This window comes from Buceros rhinoceros, unplaced genomic scaffold, assembly GCF_000710305.1.
Source record: "Buceros rhinoceros silvestris isolate BGI_N320 unplaced genomic scaffold, ASM71030v1 scaffold13918, whole genome shotgun sequence".
Classification (NCBI taxonomy): Eukaryota; Metazoa; Chordata; class Aves; order Bucerotiformes; family Bucerotidae; genus Buceros; species Buceros rhinoceros.
The window spans coordinates 11351-22055 of NW_010425196.1; the positions used below are offsets into that span (position 1 = coordinate 11351).

Genomic DNA, 10705 nt, shown 5'->3' on the forward strand with positions numbered 1-10705 from the left:
GATGTGGGGGAGGCTCGAACAGTAGTATTAGCCTGTTGAACAGAACCACCTTTTCTGAGAGCTCTGACAAATGTAAAGATTGACTCATTTCTACAGACATTTCTTTGGTTATGCACTGAGTGAATAAGTAGCACAGAAGAAAGAACAATGTAGTAATTTATGCTATAGAAACACTCATTCCCCAGTCTAGTAATGCCCCTCAGTGTCAAGTGAGCATATACCAGCTTGCACTGAAGTGCTGCTGTCTAAGGGACAGAAGATATATTAATATTAATCCCCAAATTACTCCTATGCATCAGCACTGAGGAACACTACAGAAAGCAGAAGTCTCCTATTCCAAGGTTTAACTGTAACTGCAACCTGTGTTTCAAAAGAAGGTTTAGATGTGGTATCTCCTCTGAAACCTAATGTCAGACCACTGTTGCAATCAACACTTGAAAAGAATCCCATTGTACTGTTTGACAGCCTTTACAGTCCACAAGTAACAAAATTTGGATTAAATGAGACACTGAGGAAGATCATTAAACCATTCCAAAGAATACTGTACAGAAAGCACTTGCAATTTGCATCCAGCACCTATAGACAAGTATTAACAAATTGGCAGAAGAAAATTTCAGGACCAGTACATTGAAACAAGCAACTGAAATCCCAATTGCAGTGAAGCTGGAGCTATACTTTACAAATTTAAAGAGGAAGAAGACATGGCCTCAAGTAGAGAAAAGTCAAAATAATTTAAATACTACTCAGCAAGCCTCCACAGTTACATTCTTCGATAGACTAAAGGTTTGGGTGTGCCTAATCAAGGCAAGAAAAAGCACAGCTGTTTTGCTTTATTTGGTCTTTCATTAGATGTCTAAGTCTGTTTACAGGCAAACCTGTGGATAGTTTCTCCAAACTTGGAGCACATGTCAGTCTGTTACAACAAGCAATATCATTGTGGGCAAGACCCTCTGCCATATCAGGTAACTTCGCCATCATGAGCAACGAGATGAAACTCATGCCCTGCACAGACATCAAAGAATGCTGTACTGTGAACAGAGGTTTTGTTAAGTCACTGCGTCGTGGTACAGACATGGATTCGACTTGCTGCATCATTAAGACCTACTGACAGTAAATTCCATGTCACTTACCGGTGTCAGGAACATCTGTAGGTCTCATAATTCTCCGGATCTGCTCCATTGACTGAAGATCTGGAGACAGCCCTGGAAGTACAAGAAAACAAGTGACTTATCCATGCATTTTACCTGTGAAGAGGATTTCAGAGAACACACAATTAGAGGTTTAAAGTCACATATCATCCATTGTCTTCACTGTAATATAAAGGACAGCTTGCTATAAGACAATTAAGCTCCTGAACAGAAGGACAGAGAATAATGCAAGTGAAATTAGCAACAGGTTTTCACTGTTTTCCTACCATTCCTTTAGCCACACAGCACAGAACTCTACAGTAAATTACGTTCTCTTAAACAGATTACTGGAGAGAACCAGTGCAGGACAGCATTCCCATCATCTAACACTTAAACTGGGTGCAGACAGCCTTCATATTAACCAGCCATATCCCTCAGTCCAGAACTCTGAACTTGAGAGAAGAAAATCTGTCACTGGAAAGGGGTCACCACATAAAATAATTTCAGCTGACAGAGTTTGCACAGTGGTAATGTAGGTGTTACAGGAACGGTAACTCCAATGCATTTGATACAGACTTGAGGAACTTTCTTTCAAGTATTAAGATTTTAGAACCTTTTTCTTGAAGTCTTATGATAAAAGCCTTCTGTCTTCATCAGCTTGTTAAGGCTGTCTTCACAATATCATCACCTCAAGGTTGTGAAGGATGGCAGAAATCTTACACTAAATAGTATACTGAAGGAGTTTTAGTCAGTTCTACTTACACAACAATACAGGTATACTAATATAATTCAAGTAGATAACCAGCTTTTAAACTGACCAGCCTGCAACTTCCCTCTCCTCAGACCAACTGCATTAGCATAAAAGCCTGTGGATTCTACTCTGATTTGACTCAGCACCACACCGAGATAGTAACAGACAACCTCAGTGAAAAAAGAACAACCAGTTTGCGACCTTCTACAAGGTCACAGCTCTCAGTGCTTCAGGTTGTACCCAAAACATGAAATACTTTAAAAGAAAATGTTATTTCAAACATGTAGCTGTTAATTTGGTGCTACTTTACACCTCTGTGGAACAAAGCCCCATAAAACTGCCTTCACATCTGTATATCCCTTTGTAACCACCCAGAGGTCTCCTGCTCCCAAATAGCTTCCTAACTCCCTCTGCACAAAAAGAATCTCTTGCGTCCCAAATTCAGATCTACAGACAAAAGTCATACACAATCAGCATTAAATGAAGGAAATGCAAATGCAAACGCAGGCTCCAGCTCAAGCTGCTGCCACTCCAGTGACTGCTGCAACCTACTGCGTACTGACAGAAAATGGAAAAGTCCACAACTGAATTAAGTTGGCTTGTCACATAATGACAGCTAAGCACAGGAAAACTCTGTCCACGTACTATCTTCTTGAAGAGCAAGAGCACACCCTCCCTAAGAGAAACAGAAAATGAACCGTCATCGCTCCTGGCAGACTCGTCAAATCCAGGCTCTAGATTTGAACTACTCCCTGGACAGGTGAAATTGATAAAGTAAGAGCAACAGTAACTTTTTTTTTTTTTACAGTATAATCCAGGAAGCTCATCAGATCCCTTTGGACACCATGTAGGATTATCAAGCAGACTTCACCTTTGACATCGTTTCATTGTCATTGATGTCCCAAGAAGAACAGAATTTCAGAGCTTGAAACTATTATGTAAATCCAGTATTTTACTAAACTGATGTGACTCCCATCTCAGCTTAAATCCAGCGTGGTGAGACCGGTGTGTTCCATTAACATGACACCATGACATGGACTGAATTTATAGGAACTTGAAAGTAATCACATAAGGTCTCCAAAGATTAGAACTAGAGTGGTGTCACAGATGAGAGGACAACGCAGAATACAAAGCAGAGGAAGAGGGGCACACCAGGAATGGTTATGGAACAAGCTTTAATGAAGCAAGAATAAGAGCACAGTCAGAAGTAAGCTGAGAGGATGGCCTTAATGAAAGGCCAAAATATGACTTCTATGAGCAATATGGAAAGACAAGGGAGAGAGAGGGTCACGGGAAGGGTACCACGGAAGATCCTTTCAGCAGCACAAACATTTGGAGACAGGAATGGGAGAAGAGGTTTGATTTATATTGTGGGAGAACTCAAGCCAGCAGATGCCCAGAAAACTCTAGGTAAAAACCAGCCGACTCAGGATTTTATGCTTTTGTAGACATCCTGCTGAGTAAGTTAGGTGCCTTTTGTTTTACTATGTTATGCGGTTTTGCAAAGTTTTATTATATATCCCAGAGGACAATAGTTAAAATAAACTATGCAAAAATGCGCAATATAGTAAAAAAGGCACCTACCTTATATCTACATGCTAGCTTCAACCTCCCGCAGAGCTGAATGGTTTGTGTTGCTGCTTCAGTGTTTATTACAGTGGTAACGTCATGAAAAGGCGCTGACAGTCCATGACTTCATGGGATCTGGAACGCAGTTTGGATGGGATTGGAGAAGAGCAGAAAAGGGGCCCCACTCAATTCTGTGCTGAACGGCCACTCACACTGATTAGGAGAGCACAGCACACTCGGGAGTCTTTCCACTGTATTTCACAGCCGCCCATCAGTAGTGAGTGACAGTAATGACAGTTACAGATGGAGCCTGCACAAGTTTAAGGGACAATTAGCGTTCAATAATGAAGCAAATATTGCTTTTCATAAGAAGATCCTTAAAGCATGCTATGAACGAAGTAAGTTTTCCGACTTGATTAAACAAGAGGTTAATCCCCCCAATACCTAAAGCTTTTTTTCTTTTTCTTGACAAGTGGCTCTCTAGGCTTCTTGCTCCTAACTCAGGTCTCATACCGGAGGTCTCACACACAAAGCTATCGGTTTTGTCAGAGAACAGAGCATTCTTCTCTACCTGCTAAGCTTCCTTGATTACTTTCTACCATCCACCTAAGCTTAATTGCTCGCCTGAAGCATCACGGTATGTTGTCACTCATTCTCTACTGTTTCCCAAATAAAACAAGATTCAAAAAAAGTATCACGATAATAAAAGAATAATTCCTTCATCAGCTTTTTCAGAAACATTTTTATTACACAGTTTTAGGCACTGATAATCAGCTACCTCAGTGCAGAAATGATTTTGTATCTCACATTCTTAAAAGGACAGGAACTAGATCATAAAATAGGTACCAGTTCTTAAAGAAAAAAAAAAGACACGCAACACCACGCTGACTGAGAACGAGACAAAAAGATGACCTGTGAGAAAACCAGTTCTGACTTTGACATGTCATTGCTACCTGGAGACTGGCAGACTCAGCTGTATCATTGTATTAATTCTGTATTTACAGTGACACAGCAATACCTGAGCCTTTTATGCAAAAGGCTCTGATAAAGCCTGTAAGCATCACTGCCTGTAAAACCATGGGTAGACCTACATGGCTCCTACAAAGAAGAAGCCCAAGTTAAATTCCACTATTCACACAAGTCTTGGACAGATCAATACCACTTTTTTCACTTCTAGAACAAGGTAGCACTGAGCAGATACCCACAGAATGTAGATAGCAAAAGTTTTATGGAGTCAGAGCAAACCATAGCAGAGCTGCTCATATGTTAAGAAACGCCAGTCTTCACGCAGCAGACTTTGCTACGTGACTTCAGACATCCCGCCCACCAACACCTTATGAAACCAGGTAAAGAGGCCAAGACTACAGAGCTGGGGTCACTTGTAAAAGGTTCCTCTTTCCATTCACTGCTAGGGATGCCAATGCCAGCGAAGGCTGCACTGGCACATGGTAACAGCAAGAAGTCATGTGGCAAACTAAGCAAGAATTCTAGCATTTGTATCCTTCAGAGAGGGACGTACGGGTGGGAATACTTACGGATGCACCTGCCCCTCAGGCAGAGAGGGCCACAGGTACCAGGAGAAGGACGACAGCCTCTGCTGCCAGTGGCACAGAAAAGCACAGAGCATAACAGCAACCTTTATGGACAGCATAAGGTCAACATCTCCAGCTAAATACCAGGTATGCACATCCACACCCCATTTGGTATAGCATTAACCCCAAGATCAGTTCAGACACAGCCTTCAAAAGCAGCCATCAGCTTACCTCCATGACAACAGAAGATCTTCTCATCCACAATGGCTGCTATTGGCAGACAGTTAAAACAGTCTGTGAAGGTCTTCCACAGCTTAATGTTAAACCTCCGCTTGCCTACAAGAACAGTTGTGCGACATTAGGAAGAGAAGGCCATTTCCTTAAAGCCAGCTTGCAATACATATCACAAGCTGACCAAAAATGTTAGCAAACCATCTTCACAGGGCTTTATTTCTGTTAGGGTACTTCAGTTTCAGCTCCTACAATAGCATTTCAAGGACAGTGGAAGAGCAAATAATAAAATTGCTTCTCTAGAGCAACTTTAACCTCTGCTTGATATGTACTTTTAGAAAGTTTCAAAGCAGGGTCACAGAATATTGAAATCCTTGCAGTACAAGTGTCTACAAATCCTCGCACTGCTAGAAGTGCCTCCATAACATAGTATTAGTCTGTCACAGTCTTTCAAAAGAAATCAGTTTTGCTTACATTCATCATAGAATCCATAGATCCGGTTGATGCTAGCACACTCATGATTTCCTCTTAGGAGAAAGAAGTTTTCTGGGTACTTGATTTTATATGCCAGTAATAGGCAAATTGTTTCCAGAGACTGTTTGCCTCTGTCTACGTAATCTCCAAGGAAAAGATAATTTGCTTCTGGTGGGAATCCTCCATATTCAAATAATCGAAGCAAGTCCGTGTACTGACCATGAATGTCACCTGAATAAGAAAACGTTTACTACGGATTAGAGCAACGACATGAAGAGTACACGAATCAAGAACTTATGTCAGCTGATCACTTTTTATTACTTCATCTTAAAGGCATTTCCTCTCAAACCAGACTGGCAATAGGTGTCATAAGGTGAGAACCACGTAAATATTACCAACTGAAGTACTCACTAAATGTAAACACCCCACAGTATTTGGAGAACTGCAATGTCAGTTATGAAGCCAAACTGAAACCCAGAAGCTAAAGTAGTCTTCACAATTAAGCATAAGCTTTCTAACCAAACTCTGATTTGTTCAAATTAAAAGGAGGTCAGAAAAACAACCTCTAACAGAACAGTTACATGGCCAGGAAGCCAATGTCTTAAAAAAAATTATTTACTGCAAAAACAAATCAGTAAACAACCTAGACTGGAGAGAAACTGCATGTTGTGCTGGCAGAGAGTGCTTACATCAAAGGTCCACTGTGTGTCCTCCTGTAGCACTGCTGTAGCGAGATTCCCACCCCCAGCATTTAGGGTAACTCCTCCTCTGATGACACTACTTGTATAAAAACAGTACAGAGACTCAAAGACTGATATCCCCTGCAAGACAGTCAACATTGCAGGCGTATCTTCGGAAAAACAACTGTCACGTTACTTATCATACTGCCAGCTTTAAAATTAAGCAGGCTTCCCATGAAACAGCTCCATGCAGCAATCACACCTCCACAGCACACCGTATCGGACTAGCCGAAGCCAACTGCCTGTGAGCTGCCCGTAAGCATAACCGAGATACCCGAGCTACTCTCAGTACCTGGTGGCATACACACCAGGAGTGCCACCTCACTGTACAGTTCACTGCAAAGGGACTGGGTGAAAAAAGCGGTGCAAGAAGCGTTCAGGATGAGCTGCCTGCTGCCCCTGATATTTAGAAATCTCCTCGTCACAACCAGAAGAAAACATAGAAGACTCCTGAACGAGTCACTGCTATGCTGATTCTAGTACTCCAGAACTACACTACCAGTACAATGCGCCACCACCAGCAATAACTACCAAGTAAGCACACTACTTAAAGACTACTATAATTGTGGTCACTGACTAGAATTACTTTCAGTTACACACATGAGCCAGAGGGACCAAAGCACTTAAAGGGTAAAGGAATGTTTTATAGAAACAATTCTGTAATGGAACTGGAGCATTTATTATTCCATTCCAGGCACTTAGTATTTTAAAATACAGCTTCACATGGGCACAAGTTGAATGACGTCTACCAGATACAAAGCGTCCGAGTACAAACCACAACCTATTTTAAAATGGACGTTTACATAAGAGTATCTTTCATCTTACATTAAAACACAGCCAGTCGAGATGTAAAAGCTTATTTTGAACTGACTTGATTACAAGACAAGACAATCCTATAACGACTCCTCAGGCACTGCCTGAACACACCAAAATAGTTCAAAGCAGTACAGCTGCATATTTTGCTTTTGGTGAACACGATCATCTTTCTTCTGCTTTAATCTAAACGCATCTGTGACAATAGCTCCAATATTAAATTTGGATGCACCTGACACTTCCTGGTGCTATCACTGTGTTTGAAATCCAATTCTAAAATAACAAATGCCTTATTTAACTGTGCATTTGCTACTCTATTACCATGCACCTAACAGTCCTTTCAACTGTCTCGATTTAAGCAAATGAGAAACTAACTTTGAAGGAGGCTAATTGTACGTAAGTCAAGGTCTGCGAAGTATAATCTAAATACTTAATCTGGGCTTTCATTTCTTCTTTAGCTAGGATTACAATGACACTACTGTAGTCTTTTCAGCATAGCAAAAGCACAGTGTAGTAAAGCTGGATTTTATCTTCAACTTCATGTTATTGGGCAAGCCGGTCTGGTTCTTCCTCCCCACCTTACCAAGCAATTAGTCATTCAAAAATGACTTTGCCATTAGTGAGCTTTGTTTTGGGGTTGTTTTTTTAACCAGCAATATCCTCTTTTAATGTAAGAAACATCATTACATGAAGTCTGACAGAAGAAACCCTAGGAAGAAGCTAATCTACCTTTGAGCATGTTAGCGATCACAAATTTAAAGATGCTTCAATTTTAATACTACGACACTCTGAGAAGCCTAATTTAAGAAATATTATGCTTTCTAAGACTGGGTCTGCTGTTAATGTGAAGAGTGATTACAAGCCAGTATTTACAATACTTCTGTAACAGTTTTTTTACAAGCTTGCACAGGCTGTAAAAACAGCAACATACTTTTGAACAAGACTAGCACCTTATAAAGGCTTAGAGATAAAGAACACACAGTTTAGTTTTATCCATATTTGTCAGTAATAATGATGTTTGTTAAAGCTTGCTGTAAAGCTCAACAATTTATTGCATGGGAACTAAGCCTAATTTAACAGTCTGCATCCAGTTTTATTTTTTCAATTGAGATTCACAATGCTTTCTTCAACTCTTTTTTTTGGATTCTATTTCACAACATGTAAAGGTTTGTTTGGCTTATGCCTGGGGGCAAGCAACAACTTTTTCTTTTAGCAGCATCTAACTGCTTTTGGAAATAGGGATCGAAAGAGTAGCAGCTCTGCACAAGCAGTCCCTAGTAAAGTAGAAGGGACAGGTTGCAAAATTTGCACTAGACGTGGGCACAAGCAGCCTTGTGCCAACGGAATTTGCCCCTAAACAGTACCCGCAGCATCAACGTACCAAGTGTTAACTGCCTTTTCTCGACTTAAATGTAATTTTCATTTTAGACTGGATTAAGATTGTGAAGACCTCAACTTTAATCCGTATCACCAAAGCTAAGGTTACTTGCCTATCTCCACGTCCTTTCAACTCACCCAGCACACAAGATTAAAACACCCACATAAAACACACATGTAAGAAGTTTACATACCACAAATTTTCAGAGGTGCCTCTAGTTCCAGAAGGATAGGCTGGCTAAGAAATATTTCCCGTGATTTTATGCACAAGCCTCGAACTTCTGCTTCGGTCATCTGAACGATCTTCCCCGGACGACATCCTCGTACTGAAACGAGATGTTCAACAATTAAAGGTAACTATCACACAGACACACAGCAACAACAAAGGGCAGATGAGCTGTATTTGAAATCTGTATTTGACAAAAAGCCAGCAGCACACTCCAACCTATCTACCACATGTGTTGGAATTATGTATTCCAACAAATCGTAAAATTAATCTCTGGTTCTGTGGGAACCCATGGTTACAGGTCCGTATGCATTCCTGTTAAATCAGGGTCTTGGAAGAGAGTCATTTAAGCTTTGCTTTCATACACGGCTGGATAAATAGCAACTTCAAGAAGCGTGTAAATGAACAATTCCATTACGCTAGAGTATTCACAAGAGGCAAAAACATCCTAAGAATGGAAATCCTGAAAACCCTTTCACATTAGCACAAAATAAAACTTCAGGCCTGACGAATTCAACACAGCTAAACCCAAAGGCAAAACAACAGGCACGCTACTCTTCTGACAGCTGACACTGCCATATTAGGAGCATTGCACTAAGAACGAGGAAAGTTTGATGAAACCTTCATTCACATATAATTGCTCCTGAGTTACTGGGACATCTACATCCAAAGACATTCTAATTAGGATGAAACTGAACTCTTAAACTACCAAGTCAGGTACTGGACCTATATTTAGCACTAAGTTTTCAAAAGCATTCACATGTCACTGCACTCCAACCAACATCCTCTGGCAAGTTTATCTGCAGCTGCTTCTTTCCACAAATATCTGTATGATTCCTCTGACAGAGGCTTTAATGAGGCAGCAAAAGAGAACAAATGTGTCTGCACTTTGGCTGATCCAGTTCAGCCTTGCATATCAGCACAAACCAAACTTCAGACCTCAAACTAATAAGCCAGAATGTACCAGTGCCTACAACAGGTGAACATCCCATTCTGCCATTTGCTCTAGAGGGGAGCGACAGGCAGCATTAAACCAAAAACATTAGGTAGTACTACAAGAAAGGTGATATGAAACTTTAGTTCAAATCCAAATGCTTTCAAACTCAAAACATAATAGGACAGCACTTTGCAAAAATTTTAGCTGCAACTTTGGCAAGTCTAATAAGACAAATTTGTGAACAGAGAAGCAGAAACTAGTTCTTCACTTGAAATAAGTTCCTGGCTTGCCTGTTCCCCTCTCCAAAATAGAAGAATAAACTTGCAATATTTTGTTTGAGAATGGGTTTTTTGGGGGGTTGCTTTGCTTGAGGTTTGTTTGTTTTAAATTAAAGTCCCTTTTCCTTTCATTTCCACTTAGTTCCTAGAAAACATACTTCACAGAGGAGATCAGTATCATTATCTACATTGTGCAACAGAGAAAAAGGATATGAGGGGAAATCGTCTGCCCCAGGTCAGCCAGTATTGTAGGCCAAAGTGCCAGCTCAAAATGCTCTGCTCCGGTTATCACCGCGCACTTCTCCCAGTGTAACTGCACATCTGAACATTCCAACACTGATTTCTGTTTTTAATAAACACTGGACACACTTGCTAACCTGAGGTTAGGAAGCAGCCACAAGAACATGTGAAAAGGCAGAAATGAGGAACAGGTTTCTCAAGTGGGAAGCTAGATCCTGGGACAGCCTGTTTGAGTGCCCAAATTGTGGGAGGGCTTGTTGATCTGCAGCGAGGCTACACTGGAAATCTGAGCTCATTAGAATCCCACAAAAACAGGGCTGTGGCACATGAGACTTTTCAGTCAAACTCTGAATCAGAACCAGGTGACATGTACCATATGATAAGTCACATTCCTTTTGCTAATTAAGACT

General features: G+C 40.8%; 1 protein-coding gene across 1 annotated transcript in view; it reads right to left on the reverse strand.

Annotated features, from left to right (window-relative positions):
• The window catches only part of PPP1CB (protein phosphatase 1, catalytic subunit, beta isozyme), a 13570-nt gene extending 4614 nt beyond the window's left edge, over window positions 1-8956 (reverse strand). Inside the window, exons 1-4 of the mRNA XM_010141053.1 lie at window positions 8809-8956; window positions 5685-5915; window positions 5211-5315; window positions 1131-1202 (exon numbers count right to left, since the gene is read on the reverse strand). Coding sequence (XP_010139355.1) covers window positions 1131-1202; window positions 5211-5315; window positions 5685-5915; window positions 8809-8908 — 508 coding nt within the window. The 5' untranslated portion in view covers window positions 8909-8956. The remainder of the gene's footprint in view (window positions 1-1130; window positions 1203-5210; window positions 5316-5684; window positions 5916-8808) is intronic.
• Between the last annotated feature and the right edge of the window lie 1749 nt (window positions 8957-10705).